This window comes from Microcaecilia unicolor, chromosome 5 (assembly GCF_901765095.1).
Source record: "Microcaecilia unicolor chromosome 5, aMicUni1.1, whole genome shotgun sequence".
NCBI classification, from domain to species: Eukaryota; Metazoa; Chordata; class Amphibia; order Gymnophiona; family Siphonopidae; genus Microcaecilia; species Microcaecilia unicolor.
This window is the reverse complement of record NC_044035.1, coordinates 188,703,837-188,731,623: the sequence shown is the minus strand read 5'-3', so window position 1 is coordinate 188,731,623 and position 27,787 is coordinate 188,703,837. Positions and strand designations below refer to the sequence as shown.

General features: G+C 49.1%; 1 protein-coding gene across 1 annotated transcript in view; it reads right to left on the bottom strand.

Moving 5' to 3' along the window:
* CENPT (centromere protein T) overlaps positions 1–27,787 on the bottom strand; it is a 568,880-nt gene that overhangs the window by 320,323 nt on the left and 220,770 nt on the right. The window contains 1 exon segment of the mRNA XM_030203664.1: positions 19,663–19,805. Within this exon segment, the coding sequence (XP_030059524.1) occupies positions 19,663–19,805 (143 nt within the window).

Sequence of the window (27,787 nt, the reverse complement as noted above, 5' to 3'; positions counted from 1 at the left end):
TTAGGTTCTTACCTTGGTAATTTTCTTTCCTTTAGTCATAGCAGATGAAGCCATTACGTATGGGTTATGTCCATCAACCAACAGGGGAGATAGAGAGCACTCAAACTTTCACAGTGCCCTCTTGGCCAGCTAGCTACACTGCCTCTTCAGTATTTGAAGCTTCCAAAGCAGTATGGCAAACCGCAATGGGAATCACAAGAGCTTTCCTCACAGCGAACGATGGCCCATCACAAGGGCATGAACTCATAAAGGAGGGAATGCACATCCTCCTGGAGGGAATAAACTCATCCTCCTTATTGTATAAGTGGAGGGGAACACCCGCGCCTCCTGGAGGGAATCACACATCCTCCCAACACACTGGAGGGAATAAACTCATCCTCCTATTTATAGAACTGGAGGGGAACACACACGCCTCCTGGACAGAATCAACACATCCTCCAAAAAAACGTGCTGGAGGGAATGAACACATCCTCCTAAATTTAAACTGAACATGAATCCTGAAGATTGTTTTCCAACTTTCTCCCAAGGAAGGAACTTCAGGAAATTAGAACAGAATCTGAAAAACAGATTCACAGCATACAGACAATCATACAGGGAGGGCTCATGGCTTCATCTGCTATGACTAAAGGAAAGAAAATTACCAAGGTAAGAATCTAATTTTCCCTTCCTTGTCATCAAGCAGATGAAGCCATTACGTATGGGATGTAACAAAGCAATCCCTAGATAGGGTGGGAACAAGCCACACCACGCGCTAGCACTTGTGCACCAAAATGCGCATCCCTCCTGGCAGCCACATCCAGCCTGTAATGTCGGGCAAAGGAGAGCTTAGAAGCCCATGTTGCTGCACTGCATATCTCTTGAAGAGAGAGTGCTCCAGTTTCAGCCCAAGAGAAAGAAATCGCTCTAGTAGAATGTGCCTTAAAGGCTACAGGCGGAACCCTGCCGGCCAGCAGATAAGCTGAAAAGATCGTTTCTTTGAGCCAGCGGGCAATAGTGGCTTTAGACGCTGGAGACCCTCTGCGAGAACCGGATAGCAAAACAAACAGATGATCAGAAGTCCTGAAAGAGTTAGTAACTCGCAGATACTGCAGCAGAGTCCTGCGCACATCCAAAAGGTGCAGCTGCCCAAAAGATTCTGGAAACTCTTCCTCTGAAAAAGAGGGCATGAAAATAGGCTGGTTTAAGTGAAAGGCTGAAACCACCTTAGGCATAAAGGAAGGCACGGTCCGAACCGTGACTCCGGACTCTGAAAATTGCAGAAATGGGTCTCTACAGGACAGCGCCTGAAGCTCTGACACCCGTCTCGCCGAGGTAATGGCCAACAGAAAAACGGCCTTCAGTGTCAAGTCTTTCTCCAATGCTCGCCGAAGCGGCTCAAAAGGAGATGCCTGCAGGGTTTTCAAAACTAGCCCCAGGTTCCAAGCTGGACAGGGTGCTCGCACTGGAGGTCGGAGCCGAAGCACCCCTCTAAGAAACCGTGCCACATCTGGGTGAGCAGCCAAAGACACGCCTTCCACCTTACCACGAAGGGAGGCCAACGCTGCCACCTGCACACCTTCCTGCAAAAAGTCCAGAATCGGCGAGACAGGAGCCCGCATTGGAACAATGGCTCTGGAAGCACACCAAGACTCAAACAGGCACCAAATCCTGGCATAAGCCACGGAAGTGGACCGCTTGCGGGCTTGCAGGAGAGTGGAAATAACTTTATTGGAATAACCTTTATCCCTCAATTGCGCCCTCTCAATAGCCATGCCGTAAGACCAAAGCGGCCGGCGTCCTCCATGGCTACCGGTCCCTGAGTCAACAGGTTCGGTACCAGAGGTAACGGCAGAGGAGCCTCCAGGAGCATCTGTCGGAGGTCTGCATACCAAGGTCTCCTTGGCCAATCCGGGGCGATGAGGACCACTTCTCCTGGGTGCAGCCGAATCCGCAAGAGCAGGCGCCCTATCAAGGGCCATGGGGGAAACACAAAGTAGACCCGGAGGCCAGGGTTGAGCCAAGGCATCCAACCCCGCCGAGCGAGAATCTCTCCGTCTGCTGAAGAAGCACGGGACTTTGGTATTGGCACTTGTCGCCATTAGATCCATCACGGGCTTGCCCCATTTGGCACAGATCTGCAGGAATACTTCGTCTGCCAGATTCCATTCTGCTGGATCGATCTGATGCCTGCTCAGATAATCGGCCTGCACATTGCTCTGACCTGCAATATGAGCTGCCGACAGACACTGAAGATGCAGCTCGGCCCAGTGGCAAATCAGTTCGGCCTGCGCGGCTAGTGCTTTGCACCTTGTTCCGCCTTGTCGATTTATATAGGCCACCGTTGTCATGTTGTCCGACATCACTCTGACAGCCAATCCTTCCAGGGTCACTTGAAAGGCCAGAAGCGCCTGAAACACCGCTTTCAACTCTAGGCAGTTGATGGACCACTCCGACTCCTCGGGTGTCCATAGACCCTGGGCATGCTTCCCCTTGCAGTGTGCGCCCCAGCCCTTCAGGCTGACATCTGTTACCACTAGGCACCAAACGGGGAGCGTCAGCGGCATTCCTCGCCGCAGCATGCTGTCCGAGAGCCACCACTCCATGCTGAGACGGGCCGCAGGGAGCCAAGTAAGTCTGCATTGGTAATCCTGAGAAATAGGAGACCATCTCCGGAGTAGGGAATACTGTAGAGGTCTCAGGTGCGCTTTCGCCCAGGGTACCACTTCCATCGTGGCTGTCATCGATCCCAGCAGCTGGACAATGTCCCAAGCTCGCAGGTGGGGCATCCTCAGGAGCAGACGGACCTGATTCTGAAGCTTGCACCGCCTTAGCTCGGGTAGGAACACATAGCCCGAGACTGTGTCGAACCTGGCCCCCAAAAACTCTAGAGATTGTGAAGGGGACAGGTGACTTTTGGCCATATTGACGACCCAGCCTAGAGATTGCAGTACTGAGACCACTCTGGCTGTAGCTTGTAAGCTCTCTGAAGCAGAGTCTGCTCTGATGAGCCAGTCGTCTAGGTACGGGTGAACCCTGATACCTTCTCGCCTGAGAAAAGCAGCTACTACCACCATTACCTTCGAAAAGGTTCGGGGAGCTGTGGCAAGGCCAAAAGGCAAGGCCCTGAACCGGAAATGTTTTCCCAACACCGCAAACCTCAGAAACTTCTGGTGCGGGGGCCAAATCGGTATGTGCAAGTAAGCTTCTTTCAGGTCTAGAGACGTGAGAAACTCTCCTGGCTGAACCGCCGCAATGACGGAGCGCAGGGATTCCATGTGGAAATGCCGCACTCTCAGGGACTTCACTTCTTTTAAGTCCAAAATAGGGCGAAAGGACCCACCTTTTCGCGGCACCACAAAGTAGATGGAGTATCGGCCGCAGCCTTGCTCGGCGGGAGGCACCGGGGTCACTGCCCCTAACTGAATCAGACCTTGTAAAGTCTCCTCCACCGCCGCCCGTTGACGGCAGAACCGCATCGGGACTCCACAAACACGTCTCTTACTGGGGCGTTGAATTCTATTCTGTATCCATCTCTGATCAGGTCCAGAACCCACTGATCTGAGGAAATCTTGGCCCACTCCTCGACAAAGAGGGAAAGCCGTCCTCCGATGACAGGCATCGAGGAGAGGGCCAGCGCACCATCATTGAGAGGGTCGCCCCTGAACTCCTGGTTTTGAGCCACCGGCTGCGGAACGCTTGTCCGAGCGAAAGGAGTTCCTCTGCTGACCACGGGCACGAGAAGTGAACCCAGCAGAACGCCCCGGGCGGTACCTTCTAGCTTCACGGAAGCGAGGTCTGTACGAGGAGTGGACCGCCTGGCCCTTAGAGGAAGGCCTCTGCCTATCTTCAGGCAAGCGCTGGTGTTTTGGATCACCCAGGCCTTTCACAATTTTCTCTAACTCCTCACCAAATAGGAGAAGTCCTTGAAAAGGCAACTTCACCAACCTTTGCTTAGAGGCCATGTCCACTGCCCAGTGTCGTAACCACAGACGACGGCGAGCCGCCACTGCTACTGCCATTTGTTTAGCCGAAGCTCTGACAAGGTCATAAAGGGCATCAGCCAGAAAGGACAAGGCCACCTCCATCCACGGAGCCACATTCAAGAAGGGCTCCGCTCCATCTCCGGGCTGAGCCACTGCCTGTTGCAGCCAAGCTAGGCAGGCTCTCACAGCATAACAGCTGCATGCAGACGCCCGAACAGTGAGACCTGCAATTTCAAAGGACCGTTTCAACGCTGTTTCCAGCCTACGGTCTTGAACATCCTTCAGGGCAACACCTCCTTCAACAGGGAGGGTAGTTCTCTTTGTCACCGCAGTGACTAGGGCATCCACTGTAGGCATTTGAAAACGAGCCATATGTCCCTCACGCAGAGGGTATAACTGCCCCATAGCCCTGGAAACTCTCAAAGGTCCCTCGGGGTCAGCCCACTGAGCCGAAACAAGCTCTAGGATGGAGTCATGCAAAGGGAAGACACGAGCAGCTTTCTTGTTACTAGCCATCCTGGGATTACCCGAGGAGGCCATGCCACTGTCAGGATCTTCAATCGAGAGGGCCTGCAGGGTATCTGAAATAAGCGCTGGCAGCTCATCACGGTGGAAAATCCTCACCGCGAAGGGATCATCCAGATCCTGTGGAAAATCCGCACCTGACTCTGGTTCCTCAGACCAAGAACGTCTGTCAGAGTTCTCCGAATTCTCACACCCCGACCACGGGGGGGGGAAAAAGGTGCACCACAATCTGAAGGGGAATTAACCCTTCTGCGCTTATCTTTAGGCCAAGCATCCGGGAAAAAAGCCTCACTGGGCAGTCCCAGGCCAGAATCCATCGGGGGGGCAATCAGAGGTGCCTCAGGCGACCCTTGAGGAAGGGCTCTTTTCATCATGTATGCTTTATGCAGCAAAAGCACAAAATCCGGGGAGAAAATCTCACCCTGGGCACCCAAATCCTGTCCGGTGCTAGCCACTCCTGAAATAACCTCATCTCGAGGTGCCCCACCCGGCTCAGGTCTCTCCGTGTCCACGGAGGCCGCGCCATGCGGTGTAAGCAAAATGGCGCCCGCTGCCAGCTCAGAGCGGGAAGAAACATCGCTCGCCATGCTCGGGCTGGCTCCTACGCCAATACAGCACAATTTACAGAGCCCTGCTGCTGATTTGCGCTTGCCACAAGTGGAACAGCGCTTTACATTGTCCGCAGCCATCGCCGAAAAACGGCGGTAAAATCCAAAATGGCGGTTTCGCACCAAAATCGCCCCGATCGCGGGCCCACCACGGAGGAGTTGGAAAACACTCTTACCTCAAAGGATCTGGTGTACAACTACGATCCTGCTGAAAATCAGGTCAAAAACCTCTGTTCCAGCGTCTCTGCGTTGAAAAAAACGCGATGTGACTTTTTTTTTTTTTTTTAAGCTGTGAGGAAAGCAGAGGTATTGTAGACTCCGGAAACTCAGATGAGTGGGAAAGGCAGGGAAAGGGCGAACCTATATGCCTGCATCCACTGTTGGTGGGTAAGGACCTTCCCAGGGCCTTCTCTCCAAGCGCACAGAGTTTTCAGGTGCTTTTTGGCTAGGATCAGGCGACCCTCAGGGGGAGGAATGCTGGCTTCGGCCTAACCCCTGGTAAGGCTTTCCTCAGCTGAGAGGTGCCCAGCTCTACCACCGGCTGCCTTTCAGGTGCTGTGGAGGACTTGCAGATCATCTGCATATCCTTACAGCCTTCTCCGGGGTGACACCCAAGTCCACTCCGATCCACTCAGGGCCTCCGCTCTAGGTGCCCAGCGCTCCCACCAGGTGCTGTGGTGGACTTGCAGCCCTTCTGCATTTCCTCACAGCTGTATCCGGGGTGACTCCAGTTCCACCCCGATCTTCCCAGGGCCTTCTCTCCAAGTGCACAGAGTTTCCAGGTGCTTTTTGGCTAGGATCAGGCGACCCTCAGGGGGAGGAATGCTGGCTTCAGCCTAACCCCTGGTAAGCCTTTCCTCAGCTGAGAGGTGCCCAGCTCTACCACCGGCTGCATTTCAGGTGCTGTAGAGGACTTGCAGCTCATCTGCATATCCTTACAGCCTTCTCCGGGGTGACACCCAGGTCCACTCCGATCCACTCAGGGCCTCCGCTCTTGGTGCCGCGTGCCGGGGCATTTTTCTCTTTGTATCTAATCTTTTTCCAGTTGCTAAAGTACCTTAATCGTTTATGGCACCTATTCACATTCTCTTCCTAGCTCTGTCCCTTCCTAATCTTTTCCCTCACCCCCTACCTCTCTCCGCTACAGGAACTCACTTCCCATCCATTGACTTCATCACCTCACCTTCTCTCCTACCCTCTTCCTCCCTCTTGGCTTTTAATCTCCGTCTCTTTCTTCCCTCCATTTTGCCTTCCCCATTCCACCTAAATACCTCTCGCCTTCGCCGCCTTCGTGGCCACACCTCTCCTACTCTCCTCCACTCTCTTTTACTCCTTCTCTTACTCTCAGCTGGTGACATTAACCCCAATCCTGGCCCTCCTCACCAACTATTATCCAAACTCTACAGATCTCACCGTGACCTCTCTAACCTCATCTCTATTCCTCTACTCCCCTCCTCTTCTCTGCCCTTCTCTTGCGCCCTATGGAATGCCCGCTCTATCTGTAACAAACTCCTCTATATCCAGGACCTCTTTATCTCACGTCACCTCCATCTGCTCGCCATAACAGAAACCTGACTCTGCCCTGATGACTCTGCTTCAGTCGCAGCCCTGTGCCATGGCGGTTATCTATTTTCACATACTCCTCGCCCTGCTGGCCGTGGCGGCGGTGTTGGACTACTTCTCTCTCCCTCCTCCAGATTTCAACCCCTTCTTCCACCTCAATCTCACTGTTTTTCCTCCTTTGAAGTCCACTCTATCCGCCTTTTCTCTCCTCTGCCTCTTCGAATAGCGGTCATTTATCGTCCCCCTCATAAGTCCCTTTCATCCTTTCTCAGTGACTTTGACGCCTGGCTTGCCTTCTTCCATGATCCTTCCTCCCCCTCTCTCATCCTTGGTGACTTTAATATTCCTGCTAATGATCCTTCCAACTCTTACATTTCCAAGTTACTCGCTTTAACGTCCTCTTTAATCTTCAACTATGCTCCACCTCCCCCACTCATCAAAATGGTCACTGTCTTGATCTCATCTTCTCCTCCAACTGTTCACCTTCTAGTTTCCTTGCCTCTGATCTTCCCTCCTCTGATCACCATCTTATAACTTTCACACTTAAATCTCCTCCCTCCCAGTCCCATCCTATCTTATCTAATTTATCTAGGAATCTTCACGATATTGACCCTTCATCTCTATCCTCCCATGTTTCAAACCTCCTCTCTACTGTGGCACCATCTACGTCTGTCAATGAGGCTGTTTCTTCTTACAACAATACTCTATCCTCTGCCTTAGACACTCTTGCACCTTTGATGACCCGCCCTGTAAGGCGTACAAAACCCCAACCTTGGCTGACTTCTAATATCTGCTACCTACGTTCCTGTACCCGCTCCGCCGAACGCCTCTGGCGGAAATCTCGGGCCCTTGCTGATTTCTTACACTTTAAGTTCATGCTGACCTCCTTCCAATCTGCTCTTTTACGTGCCAAACAGGATTATTATATCCAACTGACCAACTCTCTTGGCTCTAATCCTCGACTTCTCTTCACCACATTGAACTCTCTCCTCAAAGTGCCCCCTCCCCCAACTCCCCCTTCATTATCTCAGACCCTTGCTGAATTCTTTCACAACAAGGTTCAAAAGATAAACCTTGCTTTCTCTACCTCACCACCTCTCCCTCCACTAGTCCGTTCCCTTCTCTCTCCTTCCCCTCATTCCCTTTCCTCCTTTCTTGAAGTTACTATTGAGGAAACTACACTTCTCCTTTCTTCCTCAAAATGTTCCTCTGATCCCATTCCCACCCACCTTCTTAATGCCATCTCTCCTGCTCTTATTCCTTTTATCTGTCACATTCTCAACCTCTCACTTTCCACTGCGACTGTCCCTGCTGCCTTTAAACATGCTGTGGTCACACCTCTCCTTAAGAAGCCTTCATTCGACCCTACTTGTCCCTCTAATTACCGACCCATCTCCCTCCTTCCTTTTCTCTCCAAATTACTTGAGCGTGCTGTTCACCGCCGCTGCCTTGATTTTCTTTCCTCACATGCTATTCTTGACCCACTACAATCTGGTTTTCGCCCTCTCCACTCAACCGAAACTGCGCTTACTAAAGTCTACAATGACCTATTACTGGCTAAATCCAGAGGTCAATATTCCATCCTCATTCTTCTTGATCTTTCCGCTGCTTTTGACAACGTCGATCACAGCATACTTCTCGATACCCTGTCCTCACTTGGATTCCAGGGCTCTGTCCTTTCCTGGTTCTCTTCCTACCTCTCCCTCCGCACCTTTAGTGTTCACTCTGGTGGATCCTCTTCTACTTCTATCCCTCTGCCTGTCGGCGTACCTCAGGGTTCTGTTCTTGGTCCCCTCCTCTTTTCTATCTACACTTCTTCCCTTGGTTCATTAATCTCATCCCATGGCTTTTCCTACCATCTCTATGCTGATGACTCCCAAATCTACCTTTCTACCCCTGATATCTCACCTTGCATCCAAACCAAAGTTTCAGCGTGCTTGTCTGACATTGCTGTCTGGATGTCTCAACGCCACCTGAAATTAAATATGACCAAAACCGAGCTTCTCATTTTCCCCCCCAAACCCACCTCCCCGCCCCCCCCGTTTCTATTTCTGTTGATGGCTCTCTCATTCTCCCTGTCTCCTCAGCTCGAAACCTTGGGGTCATCTTTGACTCTTCTCTCTCCTTCTCTGCTCATATCCAGCAGATTGCCAAGACCTGTCGTTTCTTTCTTTACAACATCCGTAAAATCCGCCCCTTTCTTTCCGAGCACTCTACCAAAACCCTCATCCACACCCTTGTCACCTCTCGTTTAGACTACTGCAATCTGCTTCTTGCTGGCCTCCCACTTAGTCACCTCTCCCCTCTCCAGTCGGTTCAAAACTCTGCTGCCCATCTCATCTTCCGCCAGTGTCGCTTTACTCATACTACCCCTCTCCTCAAGACCCTTCACTGGCTCCCTATCCGTTTTCGCATCCTGTTCAAACTTCTTCTACTAACCTATAAATGTACTCACTCTGCTGCTCCCCAGTATCTCTCCACACTCGTCCATCCCTACACCCCTTCCCGTGCACTCCGCTCCATGGATAAATCCTTCTTATCTGTTCCCTTCTCCACTACTGCCAACTCCAGACTTCGCGCCTTTTGTCTCGCTGCACCCTACGCCTGGAATAAACTTCCTGAGCCCCTACGTCTTGCCCCATCCTTGGCCACCTTTAAATCTAGACTGAAAGCCCACCTCTTTAACATTGCTTTTGACTCGTAACCACTTGTAACCACTCGCCTCCACCTACCCTCCTCTCTTCCTTCCCGTTCACATTAATTGATTTGATTTGCTTACTTTATTTATTTTTTGTCTGTTAGATTGTAAGCTCTTTGAGCAGGGACTGTCTTTCTTCTATGTTTGTGCAGCGCTGCGTATGCTTTGTAGCGCTATAGAAATGCTAAATAGTAGTAGTAGTAGTAGTAGTAAGGACAGGGAAAGCAAGGCAATATGTCCACATCCACAGAGGTATGGGTAAGGCAGGGAAAGGGCTAACCTATGTGCCTTTAAAGTGAAGCTGCTATAGCCTCCAACACTCCGGTTAACAACTGGCAAGCCAGGAACCACCTCCCGGCAGATTTTTCTGGAGCTCGAACAAGCTGCAGCCACCCTGCTAAGGGAGATAGAGAATACTGAAGAGGCAGTGGAGCTAGCTGGCCAAGAGGGCACTGTGAAAGTTTGAGTGCTCTCTATCTCCCCTGCTGGTTGATGGACATAACCCATACGTAATGGCTTCATCTGCTTGATGACAAGGAAATGTTTATTATATTTAACAGTGCAGCACTTCTGCTATGGATTGGGGGGAAGGGTTGGGAGACAGGGAAGAGAGAGAGAGGGCGAGGGTTACAAAGAAACTCCAGACCGCTCAATACACAGCAGCCAGGCTGATATTTGGTAAATCGCGATTCGAAAGTGCCAAACCCCTCCGAGAAAAACTGCATTGGCTTCCAATCAAAGAACATATCTTCAAAATCTGCACCCTGGTCCACAAAATTATCTACGGCCAAGTCCCAGGATACATGACAGACCTCATAGACCTACCAATCAGAAACATAACCAGATCATCACGAACATACCTAAACCTCCACTACCCAAACTGCAAAGGACTTAAATACAAAGGAACCTATGCATCTAGCTTCTGCTATATAAGCACACAACTATGGAACGCACTGCCAAGAGCTGTGAAAACAACCTACAACCACCTAAACTTCAGGAAATCACTAAAAACCAACCTGTTCAAAAAGGCAGACCCCACCGACCCAACATAAATACCTACACTCTGCAACAAAACAAAACCAAAGCTTGTAATGGATACCGTGTTTCCCTGAAAATAAGACACTGTCTTATATTAATTTTTGCCCCCAAAAGTGCGCTAGGTCTTATTTTCAGGGGCTGTCTTATTTTTCGGGGAAACATCGGGGTTGGATCGGGGTTGGCCCGCCCGCCCGACGTCGCTCCCGGAACTAACCTTAAACGCCTCCTTTCACCTTCGCAGCAAGCAGCAGCAGGGCAGGCCACTCCTTCCTTCCATGTCCCGCCCTTGCCTGATGTAACGTCCGCGAGGGCGGGGCACAGAAGGAAGGAGAGATCTGCACTGCTGCTGCTTGCTGCGAAGGTGAAAGGAGGCGTTTAAGGTTAGTTCCAGGAGCGACGGAGGGTGGGTGGAGGGGGGGCCCGGCGACCTCGGGTGGGGAGGGGCGGCCCGGGGGCGGCCTTGTCCGGCTCTCGGGGGCCCTGCTTTCAAACAAAAATTTGCTAGGTCTTACTTTCGGGGGAGGCCTTATATCTACCAATTCAGGAAAACCTCTACTAGGTCTTATTTTCGGGGGATGTCTTACTTTCGGGGAAACAGGGTACTGTATAACCTTTCCTCTCCTCGATTCCCATTGTACCTGAAACACATGCACCTTTATTCAACCACAATATCACCTGTATTTGTTTCTCTACCGGACTTGGCGAATGCTTTTAAGGGACTATGTAAACCACATTGAGCCTGCAAATAGGTGGGAAAATGTGGGATACAAATGTAACAAATAAATAAAATAGGTAACTTTTTCCCCCCTTAGTTTAACACTGTGTAGTAGCATATTTGGCATTGTAAATGCTATGGAGGGGAATTGGTTAGGGGGAAACTGACTTAGATGGCAATTATCCAGAGGGTAATTGTCAGGCTGGACGTGAGCCCTTGAGCCTAGGCCGAGGCCTAATATAGCTTTTAGGCCAAGGCCTAGGATGGACCGAACAGGTACTATACGCCACCCCAGCTACCAAGCCCTGCACAGACATGACCAACTTGCACTACCAGAAAGGGGAAGATAAGGCAATTAGGCGGGCCTCATGGCCTAACAGGAACCCACTTGCTCAGAATACAGTCATATGGGCCTCACGGCCTAACCGGAACAGACTCAAACCCAGGGAAGGGAGAAAGAAAAATCGAGGGGTCTCCACGGGGACTAGAGCACCAACACACTAAGTGCTTGCTAAGGACACAAGGGAAAAATGAACTAAGAGAGGTAACTACAGGAAACACATCAGGCTGTGCCTCACAGCACACAAAGAAAATGAGGGACTGAGAATTATGGATACAGAGAGCAGCGACCCCCAGCAGACAGGAGAGGGAAAAGCCAGCAAAAAATAGAGAGCCGGGCCTGGGACGCACCCCGCTCAGAAAGGGCAGCACACAGTAATAGCGAGGGTAGTGACAGCAAAAAAAAAAAGAATTAAAACAGTCACAAGGGAAAGACTGCTCCAAACACTCAGCTGCCAGAGGCAGGCAAAATACTGCAAACAAAGGGTTAACCAAGCTCTGAACACACAGCTGCCAGAGGCAGGAACACTGCGGACAAGGGTAATGTAAACACAGGGAACAACCAAGCAACCCCACGGAAAGAAAGTCTGCTACAAAGACACGACAAAATACAAACACAGCACAAAGGGTAACTCCAAGGGAAACAAAACAAGCAACCTGGAACAGAATGATAAATGAGCTTACCACAAAGCACCAGAGTCACACAGAGGAAATCACAGGTGAGGGAAGCGGGGTAATCAGACTCACGCTGGAAGCAGCAAGCACACTGAGACAGAGCAACAGAGGGCTACAGCAAGGAAGGAGAAAAACTCCACAATACAGAGAGCAAAAGCTCAAACAGCACAAGGAAAGGCTTCAGCAATAAGCGAAGGGCAACGCCAAAGCAAGGGTTGTTGGGAAGGGTAAGCTTAAGTAGATCAGACTGACGTCAGCTCAGCCCAGATGGGCCAATCAAGAACAGTTCCAGGCATTTCCCTGTCTGACTAGCAGAGTTAAACAGAATCATAACAGTAATTGGTGGGTGGGAACTGTCCGGTGGAAATTACCCAGGTAGGAAACTAACCTAGAACTGGAAAGATATGCATACAGCAGGGCCTGCTACCAATCAAGGAAAAGGGCATCCGGCGCTAGTCTGCTGTGTTATCTAAATATGGAGCAAAATTATTGTTGAATAACAGCTAATATGCACAGAATAAACAACCGTCCCCTTCAAGCCCACGCAGGGGCAAACAATAACTGAAAGAAATAAATCATGTACATCCTGAAAAGCAATATTAACTCCTCTGCCTCAATCCTATTTACAGTGGGCCTGGTAGCATTATCCTTTACCCAAATAAGCTGTGCGTTATCATTCTGCATTACCCCCTCCCCCCTCATGTCTTGGGACTGCCCCATGTCTTCCTCCTCCCCCCATCCCCTCCAAATTCATATACCTCCTCAGAATCCCCATCGCCCTAAATGCGCATTAATCGCTGATGGAATCGAGTCCACCCCCCTTTATGTCGCACCTGCCCATCCCTGCGGTATGCCTTTCCATTTGCATTAACTGGCCCAGTTTACATTTCCAATCACCCAATGTCAGGGGGTCTGTTTTCTTCCAAAATTGTGCAATAAGGCACTTAGCTGCTGCCAGCCCCCACCGCATCAGTTTACTCTCCAACCAAGAGGCACACCGAGGAACTGCACACTAAAGATGTTTCCATCAAAATTACCCATGCGTTCATAACAGCCTGCCAAAAGGAGACCACTCTAGGGCATGTCCACCATATATGTAAAAATGAGCCTACATTTGAGGCACACCTCCAGAATAAATCTGATGTACCAACACATCCGCTTTAGTCTCTCAGGTGTGTAATACCATCTGGCCAGGACCTTATATGCATTTTCCTGCACCAATACACATACAGAGGCTTTCTGAACCTCCCCACAAATTACGTCCCACTCTTGATCGGAAAATCGATAGTTCAAATCTGCTTCCCACGCCCCCTGAAAACTAAATGGCCTGGAATCCCAGCCCGGAAAAAATTCATATATCACTGATATGGGTCTGGGCACCCTCCTCAACAAAAGCCACAGGTTTTCCAAACTTTCCATCTCTTGAGGGTTCTCCCCTCTCCAACCTGAGGCTCCTACAAAATGCTAGACTTGTAAATAAGAAAATTTGTGTGTCCCCCTCCCCCCCCTCCCGGGGAGGCCATACATAGAACACAGCACCTCAAAGCTCTTCACCTTCCCCCATGCAGCACATCTCGAAAACTCAATATACGTACTTGTTCCCATCGCACAAATACAGCATTTTCCCTCCCAGCCCCAAATCTTGGCTCCCATCTCAAAGGTGCAAGTGTGGACACCCTATCAGTTTGTCCCCACCTCCTCCGCACTTCGCCCCACAACCCCATCAGATGCCTCACATATGGATTTTGTATCCCGGCCAATACCACTCCTTCAGTAGTCCACAAATATGAACTCATTGGTCGGTGAGGGCAATACGATTGCTCCACCTGACTAGCTGGTTTTGCTTTCTCCCTCTCCCAATCCATAATCATCCAAAGTTGAGCAGCAAAATAATACCATTCAATGTTAGGCACCGCCTTCCCTCCTCACTCAGTAGCCCCTCACAATACCCATCCTGTCAAGCGGGGGTGTCTACCTTCCCAAATAAACTTCGATAGAAAGCCCTGCAATTGTTTGAGTATTCGTCTTGGAACCGCCATCGGCAGTGATTGAAATAGAAATAACAATCTAGGCAATACATTCATCTTCACTACTGCCATTCGCCCCTACCAGGAAAACCACAGTCCCCTCCATCGGGATAGCTCCACCCAAATTTGATCTACGATTTTCCCATAGTTCAACTATACACTCTGCCCAGGTCCCTAGGGATCTGGATTCCCAAGTACCTAATGCTGTTCTTAGCCCATTTAAAAGCAAACATTGCTCTCAATCTACTTTCCTCCAAATGAGTTACTGCATCCTCTCCCAACCTTTCTCCACCTCAATGCTCCCCCCCAAAGTCTTGCCCCCCTCCCCCCTATCCACTTCTAGTCCGCATAATAAAGCTGCTCTCTGGGAGCTTCTCATCTTCACAATGTCCTCAATGAACTCGAAGAACATCAGCTAGTCCTCAATAATTGGGTTGCCTCAGGATACATGTTTATATGACTTCTTCTCTCGATCCACCACTCACTGGCATGCAGAATCCGCTCTAGGCGCCACATTGGTCACCGGTTGCTTTATCTGTTCAGGAACCCCAATACATCCCAACGAGCTCAATACCAACCCTGCTTCATCCAGGGTCTTCACTTTACGTGACTTCCCTTCCACAGTCAACCATACCGCAAATGGAAAAAGCCACCTGTAACAGATCCCCTTTGATCTCTTAAACTCTGTGACTTCTCTGCGTTTTTGTAATGTAATCTGTGACAAGTCCTGATACACTCCAATTTTTTAATTTTTCCATAGGATCTCCTTCTGCTGCCTTGCATTAGTTAGGATACGCTCCTTGGTGGGGTAATCTGCGAAACACACCACCATGTCTCTCGGACTATTATCCCACTGAGGGCCTGCAGTTCGATGTGCTCTTTGAATGCAAATTTCCGGCTGTTGGATCTCACCCTCTGGGTTCAATATATGCAAGCACAACTCACATATTAGTGCCTCACAATTGCTAAAGATGTTCAATTCCAGAATCCCCTTGAATCTCAAACTGCATCGCCGAGACCTATTTTCCAGGTCTTCCACCTGCTCTTTAAGCTGCTGTATTCCTGCAGCTTCCATGGTCACAGTTTTCTGAAGTTTTCCTACTTCAGTTCTAAGGGTCCTGATTCCGTCTTCCACCTCGCTGATAAGGGTCCCCAGTTCTCCAATTTCAGCTTTAATATCTTTCAATGTATTTTGCACATCCTTACGGACCCCTGCCAGATCAGCTTTCAGGTCCTGGAACCAGCCCACCACATCTGACTTAGTGGAGGAGTAGCCTAGTGGTTAGTGCAGTGGACTTTGATCCTGGGGAACTGAGTTCGATTCCCACTGCAGCTCCTTGTGACTCTGGGCAAGTCACTTAACCCTCCATTGCCCCTGGTACAAAATAAGTACCTGAATATATGTAAACCGCTTTGAATGTAGTTGCAAAAACCTCAGAAAGGCGGTATATCAAGTCCCATTTCCCTTATCTCGCCAGTTCTTTCTGTCCCTTCATTGCCATGCTCTTCTTCAGAGTCGGAGGGGATCAATGCCATCTTTTTTCCCTTCGGCCCTGGCCCCACAGGATCCAACTCCAATTTCTCCCTCTGTTCCATTGTATATTGGAATCTCTCCAAGCTCTTCTTTGGCAGCATGACTCTGGGACCTCTCTCCCACCACCCCAACCTTGGCGAGCTCAGCAAAACCTCGGGAATTGCTATAATTTCTTTTAGCACCAGTGGAGTCACGCTATTAAGCTGCCATCCCAGTCAGTGATGTCACTTCCTCGGGTGTAAGCATCCTTTAAGTCCAGATATCATAGCCAATTGGTTTGCATGGATCATGGGGAGCAGGGTGCCCAGAAAAACCATCCTGAACTTTTCTTTGACCAGATATTTGCTCAGGGCCCTTAAGTCTACGATAGGAAAGAATCCCACCATTTATTTAGGTATGAAAAAGTACTTGGAATAGAATCCCTTCCCTTCTTCCTCTGGTGGCACAGGCTCCACTGCTCGAACCTGTAGAAGGAAAGCGAGTTCCTCTGAGAGCACTCTGAGGTGAATTACAACACTCTCTTTGAACTAATCATTTCTATAGCGCTACTAGACGTATGCAGCGCTATACACATTATATGCAGGTACTTTCTCTGTCCCTAGAGGGCTCACAATCTAAGTTTTGGTACCTAGGGCAATGGAGGGTTAAGTGACTTGCCCAAGGTCACAAGGAGCTCCAGTGAGAATCAAATCCAGGTTGCCAGGATCAAGGTCCGCTACACTAACCGTTAGGCCACTCCTCCACCTATGCCTTTGATAGTAGTTGGCCCTCCTTTGGCTTCCACCAGAAAACTTAAAGAGGTCACAGAAGGAGCGGGCCAAGGCAGGGACTTCACGGTATCAGCGTGTTTCTTGATAAAGTCAGCAACTCCTCCGCTTTGATCCCCAAAAAGACTGTCATCTCAACAAGGGACATGTGCAAGTTTCTCCTGAACAGCTGGATCTATGTCAAAAATATATAGCCAGGTGAGTCAGGGCATACTGATATCTAATATAAAGACTTTGGATGCCACACTGAAGGCATCAGAATTTGCCCGTGTCATACGCTTTTGGCACTCCTGCTTGGCTATTAGCTTACAGAGTTCAGTGGCCTGCTCTTGGGGTAGATTGTCCACAAACTCTGCTACACTGCACACCAACTTCTTCAAGTATAGGCTAATATGGAGATGGTAGGACTCTATGAGGGAAATAGCCCTGATAAACCTTCCTCCCAAAAGGCTCCAGGATTCAAAGCATCCTTTCCCCAGGGCACCAAGACATAGGTTCTAGAACTCCTGGCTCTTTTGAGGGCGGATTCGACCACCATAGAAAGGTGAGGAAGCTGCTGCTTCTCAAATATGGGAGCCTTCTTAGGTACAGGCTACACAGAGGGAGGGTTTCCCAGTTCATCTGTGCTGCCTTAAGGATGCTTTGTACTTTGTAGTATGTGAGGCAGTGAGGAACATAGTGTAGATGTCCCTAGAGATATTCCCTGGGGAGGAGTTGCAGTTCAGCCACCTTTACAGCAGGTGGTGATAATCCTACTGGTCAGAGGCTGAACTGTAGAGCTACTATGACAGGATTAGTGCATTATGGGAGAGGGAGGCTGACTGACAGGAAGGAGTGACTTCACAGTAGCCTGGAAGCTAAAAGCCCTAAGACACAGCAGAACAGGGGGAGGACCAGAGGAGAAAGAGAAGAAGTCTTAGCGTATGCCCTGATTGGAGACACCCACATCCTGCGATTGGGCTGAGGTAAGCCCTTGTAGATAACTGACTGAACTTTTGCAAGTTTATACCCTGACCGGATACATCTCGTTGTGATTGGGCTGAGGTAAGCCCTTGATACTGATTGAACTTTGTGAGTTTGCTGGAATTAACTGAACTTGGTAAGTTGCTGGAGGTCTGGCCGGAGCCAGACCTGTCAAGTAGAAGAGAACTGAAAGGCTGTGTTTGGGGTGTGGCAAACCTACAGCCGCAGACTGTGTTTGAGCCTGCCACTAGAGGCTGGCTTACTGCTGTTTGAGGAACTGCTGGGGTTTTCCCCGTTCTCTGCCTCGGGCTATGTGAAGCAACAGGCCCGAGAGTACATGACATTAAATACTAGTAAGTGTGTTCTTGAATCACAGGGGTTTTCCCTCGCTACTACTACTCGGCTCTGTGAAGAAACAGGCCCAAATTTCGGAGAATAAATATTTATTTTTTGCATTTTTACCCTTTTTGTCCATCTGTATTATTTCCTCCAGTCACGCCCAACATCTGCTCGGGGTCTCCCAGAGGGGAATCAATTAAGAGCATCCAACATCTTGGCCCAGGGCTCATCCTTGATTTCCAATTTAAATGGGACGGACTCAGCCATCTAACATTTAAAATAAACAAAGGAGAGCTCCTCTAGGAGAGACTTTCTCCTTTCCTGAGGTGGAGAACAGTCTGACTGAAAACCAATGGATCCCTCCTGCGAGAGGCTCTCTGGCTCCAGAACAGACACCCCCCCCCCCACCCGTACCAGACCTGGCATATGCCTCTTCACGAGTTAGCTGAGTATGTGCCTGCCTCAGACTACTGGAATGGCCAGACCCTGGATGAGAAGTGCTGAGGAGCAGGTCCTCTTCAAGACGCTGAGGAAGCTTCCTCTCCCGAAAGGTTGGAGAGAAGCACTAGTCAGCTGGTGCCAGCTGCAACACCTGGCAGAGCGCCAGCGTTAACAATCGGCAAGGGCCTTCAGATCTGCTGGGGCAGCATCATGAGTGGTAGCGATGCCCTTGAAGCCTCGATGCCCACTGAGATAAGATGTGCTCCAGCTCCTCCTGCAGTAAAGCCTGGAGTCACTCCTTGGAGGAAGACATCAGTACAGACTGCGCCAACTCCAACACCATGGAGGGATTGTGGTCTTCATGGTGTCACCGCTTCTCAAGGACTGGCGATGCCAGTGCCCCAGCGCTCCTGGCACGATGTTTTGAGGTCCAATGTCGGTTCTTTTTCGATCTCAATGCCCAGCATTGGAGTCTCTTGGTGCCGACAAAGACATTGCTGAGTCCTTACGTGTGGGAATTACAACTGTTGATGAAACTAGTCCTGGGCACATAGGATGAAGGTGAAAGGGGATAAACTCAAGAGTAACCTGGTGGTGAATTTGTGGAACGTCTTCCCAGTGGAGGTGGTGAAGACAAAGACTGTATCTGAATTCAAGCAAACTTTGAACAAGTACACAGGATCTCTAAGGAAGAGGAAGGGATAACAGATGGTATGGATGGCCAGACAGGCTAGGCCATATGGTCTTTACCTGCCTTCATTTTTCTATAGGTCAAAGTGCACTGAAAATGGGTTCAAGCTACTACTACTAAAAAGTACGCAACAAGCTTTTCACAACACAGACATAAAATGTTTTCCCTTAGTCAAAAGGAACCATATCTGTGGAGGAGTGGCCTAGTGGTTAGGGTGGTGGACTTTGGTCCTGGGGAACTGAGGAACTGAGTTCGATTCCCACTTCAGGCACAGGCAGCTCCTTGTGACTCTGGGCAAGTCACTTAACCCTCCATTGCCCCAGGTACAAATAAGTATCTGTTTACAATATGTAAGCCGCATTGAGCCTACCATGAGTGGGAAAGCGCGGGGTACAAATGTAACAAAAATAAAAATAAATAAAATATCTCCCTTGCTGTGTTAGAGACAAAATAGAAACAGAATGCCAAGAAAAGTCACCAATACTCTGTTCCCCAAAATCTGGAGAACATTGACTTACGCGAACCAAACAGACATCCTCAATTTGAGATGAAAACAAGAATTCTGAATAAGGAAGAAAAAATCTTCAAAGCCCATGAAAGAAAGCTCTTACAGTTGTATAAAATGGGTGACAATTGGTTATTAAAACAGAGTTCTAAGTTCCAAAACTCTAAGCTGTTGGAGTTCAAATGGGATGACAGATCTCATGACCCATGGAAAACACCTTTCAGAATGACAGAATCTAACAGAGTTAAAGCTTTTTATCATCTCAGACTTACTTTTCAAATGCTTTAAATGGTTTTTTATGCCTTCCTCAAAGTCCTCCACACTGATAATCCGATGCTTCTTTGGCCTGCGAACCAAGCCTCTTTTCTGAATCGATTCTGGTACAGAAGGGATGGAGAAGGATGTCTTAAGAGACCTGAAAAGAGCAAAAACCTATTCTTTAAGATTTGTTCCTGAAACAAAAGCTCAGCAAGGATGCAAATTATCTAAAAGTGTTCCAAAACGAGATGCAATAGATAATGGAATCCCAAATAGTTTAAGAGAATGGTGCTCCAGTCAGTCTTGCCTCTTATCATGTACTAATCTGGTTTTCAGAAAAACCTTAGGCAATATGTCTGAAAAGCATTTACACACCTTGGGTTTAACACATAGGCTGATCTGAACAACTCTCATGCATATTAGGAATATCATAGAAAGCAGATTAGCTTTGGGGTGAACTACAACTGAGGTTGCCAACTAGATCCGGATTCGCCCAACAGGGTTGATCCAGTCCCTGGCTTACCCCACTGCATGCAGGGGACTTGTGGTTCAGACTTCCCCACTGGATTCCCTAACAAAATCCAGGCTAGAAGTCCCTGCATGCACTGGTGTAAGCCCAAAGGCTGAATTAACCCTGTCGAGCAAATCTGGATCTACTTGGCAACCCTTCAACATCCCATTTGAGCATCCCTAGAATAGAATGTTGGATACCATAATTACAAAACGTATAGAGAACAGGTGTGAGGATGTTATAATAATGTTGTATCGCTCCATGGTGCGACCGCACCTTGAGTATTGTGTTCAATTCTGGTTGACACATCTCAAGAAAGATATAGTAGAATTGGAAAAGGTGCAGCGAAGGGCGACGAAAATGATGGCAGGAATGGGACTTCCCTATGAAGAAAGACTAAGGAGGCTAGGGCTTTTCAGCTTGGAGAAGAGACGGCTGAGGGGAGACATGATAGAGGTATATAAAATAATGAATGGAGTGGAACAGGTGGATGTGAAGCGTCTGTTCACACTTTCCAAAAATACTAGGACTAGGGGGCATGAGATTAAACTACAGTGTAGTAAATTTAAAACAAATAGGAGAAACTTTTTCTTCACCTAACGCGTAATTAAACTCTGGAATTCGTTGCCGGAGAACGTAGTGAAGGCGGTTAGCTTGGCAGAGTTTAAAAAGGGGTTGGACGGTTTCCTAAAGAACAAGTCCATAGACCGCTACTAAATGACTCACCCAAAACTAACTTTAGAAAGCTACAGAGGAATGCAGAGATAACTATTTATTTATTTCGATTTTGCTCACACCTTTTTCAGTAGTAGCTCATGGTGAGTTACATTCAGGTAAACTGGATATTTCTCTGTCCCAGGAGGGCTCACAATCTAAGTTTGTACCTGAGGAAGGTTAAGTGACTTGCCCAAGATCACAAGGAGCAGCAGTGGGATTTGAACTGGCCACCTCTGGATTGCAAGACTGGTGCTCTAACAACTAGGCCACTCCTCCACTAGAACTTATCAAATAAAAATTTTAACTGTTGTTGCTGAAAATGTTCACCAGAACCGACACATATTAAAAGTCACAGCAAAAAGATGGGTCTTGGAAATTTTCCTTAAAGGACTACTCGGCTACCAAGTCTAGAGGTAAATTATTCCAAAGTCAAACAGACAGGAAGAAAAAGGCTGATAATCTTGTATATTCCCAAAAAGCCTGAGATGGAGAAGGAAGAACCAGTCTATGATCAATGAGAAATCACAACAGTTACAAAGGGGAATAAAGAATTGTAAAACAAGATAAGCAATATGGAATACCATCATGTAAGGCCTTGAATTTTAGCCTTGCTCTGCACAAAAAGCGAGAAGCTGTGTTTTGCAAGGATTGCAACCATTTTAGACTAGACTGGGGGAGCCCTGCATATGCGATATTACAGTAATCTAGCCGGGTAGTGACAAAAGCATAGTAAATAGTATACAAGTCTTCAATTTTCACTACTATAGGAAGTCGTAGCACAACACCTTCTGTAGGAGCAAGAGAGGCCCTACAAGAAGGAACTATTTTTTACTGTGAACATGACTTCCAAGTTACAGACTCAGGCCAATTCAGCTCATGCTAAGACTTGTTGGCTCAGTAGGCCCCAGTCCTTCTGAGCAGTGAAGAGAACACTGTGACAAAGCCAAGGCTACAGGAGAGCAAAAACAACTTCAACAACCTTGTTTACAGAAACTGGGTCTTCATGTTCAGGATCAATTTGCTCTTGGCACCGATGGTCCTGTTGTTTAGCCCTTCAAGCCACAAAAGCAGAAGTCTGATTTGTTATTCTGGGCAGCATGGCTCTCTAAACCCAAGAAAAGGGTATAAGAAACCCCTCCTTAAGGATACCATTTTTAGGTGTCATTTTCAGCAGTTCACGCTGTAGGGGTATGTCCCTGTGTCTCCCTTGCTGGTCTTGGCCTATACAAGCCTATGACATCTTGTTACTAGAAGATGGCTGCTGCAAACCTCTGACCTGCACATCTCTGTGTCAGAGTCAGCTTCAGTTTGTGGAAAATCACTGACAGGCTTGCTGAAGCCAAGGACACTCTGTGCTCCAATTATTCCCCTTCTATCTTGGAGATGATGAGAAGGGAGGCATGCATGGCACCAGAAGTTACCATTTCCAAGGTCACAAAGAAAAAAAAAACAAGAACTCTTCTTGCCCATGCACAGGACGGTACAAGAGGATAATTGGTATCACCTGACCGAGAGGCGCTGGAAGAGCGGGAAGAGTTGGGGAGTTAGTTAGTCGGAATCCTTGGAAGAAGGTGGAGGTGGAAAGAAGACCAGTGACCTAAGAAGGTCCACCAACTGATGAACTGTGTATCTGGAAGAGTACCGTGTGGTTCAGCAACCTACAAGGTGTGACCTGTGCCTTTGCTGACTGCTGCAGAGTGCCTGTCGTGGCTCCGACGAAGACTCGCTGATCTCTCAGCTTGAGTCTGGGAAGTAACCTGTGCTACTCCTGAGAGGCGTCCCCGGAGGTTGCCTGGTGAGAGACACAGTGATCTATCTCCCATTAGTCTGGGTTAGCGAGTGGTGATTACCTGAGCATAAGGCTGGTGTTAGTCATAACCTTGGTTGGGAAAGAAGCTACTAATTACCATACTACCTCGTAACATAGTTATTGCATTCTAATCAGTTCTGCAAGTTTACCTAGCAACCAGTAAGAAATATGTGTAGTGTGAGAATATAGTTGTAAGAATTACTGCCAGTATTTTTGTTCAGCCAAAGCTTTGCCAAATTTCTATTTTGTATATATTTTTTTTATATTATCCATAATAAAGCTAATATATATATCAGCCTGATTTCTCAGTTCTCTCTCTGACCGAAATAGTGGCATGTAGGGCCATAGCCAAGGTTTTCCCCCTTCCCCTAGACAGAGAACAGAATATTTTGCTTGCGGATAGTTCTGTTGGGAAACCTTGTTTCAGGTAATTTATTATCTGGGAAATCCGCCTACAACGCAGGACCTGCCATCTGTGGGACAGATTATAACGCTGGTCCAAGCAAGCCACATGATGAAAAACTCATAAAACTCATAAAAAACATTGTACTGCCCTGCCTGTTCCTGCTCACCTGCTTACTATGGTTGCCTGCCTGAGTGAGAGAGCCCACCTGCTGACTAACCGTCTTGAGAGAGAGAACCGGCTGCAGATCCTGTGTTCTCCCAAGAAATCCAGCAGCCTATGCCTGCCTCCATTTACTATATCCTGAGTGAGAGAGTTGTCTGTCATCAGGTCAGGTTGTGTCTGTTTCTTCTTAGTGCCTTGGGGAGTTAGAAGTCCTAATCAGTTCAAGACTAAGGCATATGTGTGAATTCTCTAACCTGCCTTGACAAGTACATAAATCTTCAATACTTTGCCATCATTTTGGGTATATTAGCAATGTCTCTGACTTACACTATGTTACTGCTACCAAAAAATAAATTGGCTTTTATTTTTCTAGAACATCTGAGCCTTGAGTCTTTAGCAGTACTTTAGGCTATAAGAATTTGGATCTGACCTCAGTGGGACGTCTTATTCTATCGAGTACAACCTTTCATATTTTTCCCATCTTTCATACATCCCCTGTTTGCCTGACTTCTACCTAAGGCTAGGTAATTATAGTGAAGTGATTTACCTGTAGCAGGCACTTTCTGAGGACAACAGGCTGATCATCCTCACGAGTCAACGATCCGCATCGGCACGGAAACCGGCACTTTCCATAGCAAAGTAAACAAGTGCTTCTGGCACGCATGCTCTCTTGCAGTCCAAGGAGTGCAAGCTGCTTTTCACCAGGGTGGGAACGGGGAACGGGAAAAATATTGGAAAGACAATGACTGGTTCAGATGGAACTCTGACACCACCTTCGGCAGGACCTTAAGGTGCGTGCGGAGGACTACTCTGTTTTGCTGAAACTTAGTATAAGGTGCATGAACTACTAAGGCCTGAAGCTCATTGACTCTATGAGATGAAGTAACAGCCACCAAACAAATGACCTTCCACGTCAAGTACTTCAGGTGGCAGGAATTCAGTCGCTCGAAAGGAGCTTTCATCAGATGGGTGAGAACAGCATGAGATCCCATGACACTGGTGGAGGTCTGTCAGGGGGCACTGATAAAAGCAAACCTCTCAGGAAGCGAACAACTAAAGGCTGTCCAGAGATGGTCTTACCTTCTACACGCTGATGATACACACTAATTGCACTAAGGTGAACCCTTACAGAGTTGTTCTTGAGACCTGACTCTGATAAGTGCAGAAGGTATTCAAGCAGGGTCTGTGTAGGGCAAGTAAGGGGAGCTAAGGCCTTGCTCTCACACCAGACGGCAAACCTCCTCCACTTAAAAGATTAACGCCTCTTAGTGGAATCTTTCCTGGAAGCAAGCAAGACCCGGAAGACACAATCAAAATCATGGTTACGCGGTCCTGCTTGAGTTTCAACGAAGTTTCCCACTAGAGGTATGGGAAGATACATATACAGAAGGCCTGTGCCCCAATATAGGAGAAAGGCATCTGACGCTAGTCTGTCATAGGCCTGAAGTCTGGAAAAGAACTGAGGGACCTTGTGGTTGTACTGAGTGGCAAAAAGATCCACCGAGGGGGTGCCCCAGGCTCGGAAGATCTTGCAGGCTATGCCCATATTCAGTGACCACTTGTGAGGTTGCATTATCCTGCTCAGTCTGTCGGCCAGACAGTGAATGATACATACCTGTAGCAGGTGTTCTCCGAGGACAGCAGGCTGATTGTTCTCACGACTGGGTGACGTCCGCGGCAGCCCCCACCAACCGGAAAAAAACTTCGCGGGACGGTCGGCACGCAGGACACGCCCACCGCGCATGCGCGGCCGTCTTCCCGCCCGTGCGCGACCGCTCCCGCCAGTTGAATGACTAGCAAAAGATGAAACACACAACTCCAAAGGGGAGGAGGGAGGGTAGGTGAGAACAATCAGCCTGCTGTCCTCGGAGAACACCTGCTACAGGTATGTATCATTCACTTTCTCCGAGGACAAGCAGGCTGCTTGTTCTCACGACTGGGGTATCCCTAGCTCTCAGGCTCACTCAAAACAATAACCCAGGTCAATTGAACCTCGCAACGGCGAGGGTACAACAGAAATTGACCTACGAAGAACAACTAACTGAGAGTGCAGCCTGACCAGAATAAATTCGGGTCCTGGAGGGTGGAGTTGGATTTACACCCCAAACAGATTCTGCAGCACCGACTGCCCGAACCGACTGTCGCGTCGGGTATCCTGCTGGAGGCAGTAATGAGATGTGAATGTGTGGACAGATGACCACGTCGCAGCCTTGCAGATCTCTTCAATAGTGGCTGACTTCAAGTGGGCCACCGACGCTGCCATGGCTCTGACACTATGAGCCGTGACATGACCCTCAAGAGTCAGCCCAGCCTGGGCGTAAGTGAAGGAAATGCAATCTGCTAGCCAATTGGAGATGGTGCGTTTCCCGACAGCGACCCCTAGCCTGTTAGGGTCGAAAGAAATAAACAATTGGGCGGACTGTCTGTTGGGCTGTGTCCGCTCCAAGTAGAAGGCCAATGCTCTCTTGCAGTCCAATGTGTGCAACTGACGTTCAGCAGGGCGGGTATGCGGCCTGGGGAAGAATGTTGGCAAGACAATTGACTGGTTAAGATGGAACTCCGACACCACCTTCGGCAGGAACTTTGGGTGGGTGCGGAGCACTACTCTGTTGTGATGAAATTTGGTATATGGAGCATGAGCTACTAGGGCTTGAAGCTCACTGACCCTACGAGCGGAAGTAACTGCCACCAAGAAAATGACCTTCCAGGTCAAGTACTTCAGATGGCAGGTATTCAGTGGCTCAAAAGGAGGTTTCATCAGCTGGGTGAGGACGACGTTGAGATCCCATGACACAGTAGGAGGCTTGATAGGGGGCTTTGACAAAAGCAAGCCTCTCATGAATCGAACGACTAAAGGCTCTCCAGAGATGGCTTTACCTTCCACACGATAATGGTAAGCACTAATCGCACTAAGGTGATTCCTTACTGAGTTGGTCTTGAGGCCAGACTCTGATAAGTGCAGAAGGTATTCAAGCAGGTTCTGTGCAGGGCAAGAACGAGGTTCTAGGGCCTTGCTCTCGCACCACACGACAAACCTCCTCCACTTGAAAAAGTAACTCTTTTTAGTGGAATCCTTCCTAGAGGCAAGCAAGACCCGGGAGACACCCTCAGACAGACCCAACACAGTGAAGTCTACGCCCTCAACATCCAGGCCGTGAGAGCCAGGGACTGAAGGTTGGGGTGCAGCAACGCTCCGTCGTTCTGCGAGATGAGAGTCGGAAAACACTCCAATCTCCACGGTTCCTCGGAGGACAACTCCAGAAGAAGAGGGAACCAGATCTGACGGGGCCAAAAGGGCGCTATCAGAATCATGGTGCCGCGGTCTTGCTTGAGCTTCAGTAAGGTCTTCCCCACCAAAGGTAGGGGAGGATAAGCATACAGGAGGCCGGTCCCCCAATGGAGGAGAAAGGCGTCCGACGCTAGCCTGCCGTGTGCCTGAAGTCTGGAACAGAAACAGAGGCAGCTTGTGGTTGGTCTGAGAGGCGAAAAGGTCCACCGAGGGGGTGCCCCACTCTCGGAAGATCTTGCGTACCACTCTGGCATGGAGCGACCACTCGTGCGGTTGCATGACTCTGCTCAGTCTGTCGGCCAGACTGTTGTTTACGCCTGCCAGGTACGTGGCTTGGAGGAGCATGCCGAACTGACACGCCCAACGCCACATCCCGACGGCCTCCTGACACAGGGGGCGAGATCCGGTGCCCCCCTGCTTGTTGACGTAATACATTGCAACCTGATTGTCTGTCCGAATTTGGATAATTTGGCAGGACAGCCGATCTCTGAAAGCCTTCAGTGCGTTCCAGATCGCTCGGAGCTCCAGGAGGTTGATCTGCAGATCCTTTTCCTGGAGGGACCACAGACCCTGGGTGTGAAGCCCATCGACATGAGCTCCCCATCCCAGGCGAGAGGCATCCGTCGTCAGCACTTTCGTGGGCTGCGGAATTTGAAATGGACGTCCCAGTGTCAAATTGGTCCGGATGGTCCACCAGAGCAGTGAAGTGGCGGCAACTGTGGAGAGGCGGATGACATCTTCTAGATTCCCGGTGGCTTGGAACCACTGGGAAGCTAGGGTCCATTGAGCAGATCTCATGTGAAGACGAGCCATGGGAGTCACATGAACTGTGGAGGCCATATGACCCAGAAGTCTCAACATCTGCCGAGCTGTGATCTGCTGAGACACTCTGGTCTGCGAAGCCAGGGCCAGGAGATTGGTGGCCCTCGCTTCGGGAAGGTAGGCCTGAGCCATCTGGGTATTCAGCAGAGCTCCTATGAATTCCAGAGACTGGGCTGGCTGGAGATGGGACTTTGGGTAATTTATCACAAACCCCAGCAGCTCCAGAAGTTGAATAGTGCACTGCATGGACCGGAGGGCTCCTGCCTCCGAGGTGTTTCTTGACCAGCCAATCGTCGAGATATGGGAACACGTGCACTCCCAGCTTGCGTAGGTAGGCCGCTACCACCACGAGGCACTTGGTAAACACTCGTGGGGCAGAGGCGAGCCCAAAGGGCAGCACACAATACTGAAAGTGCCGTGCG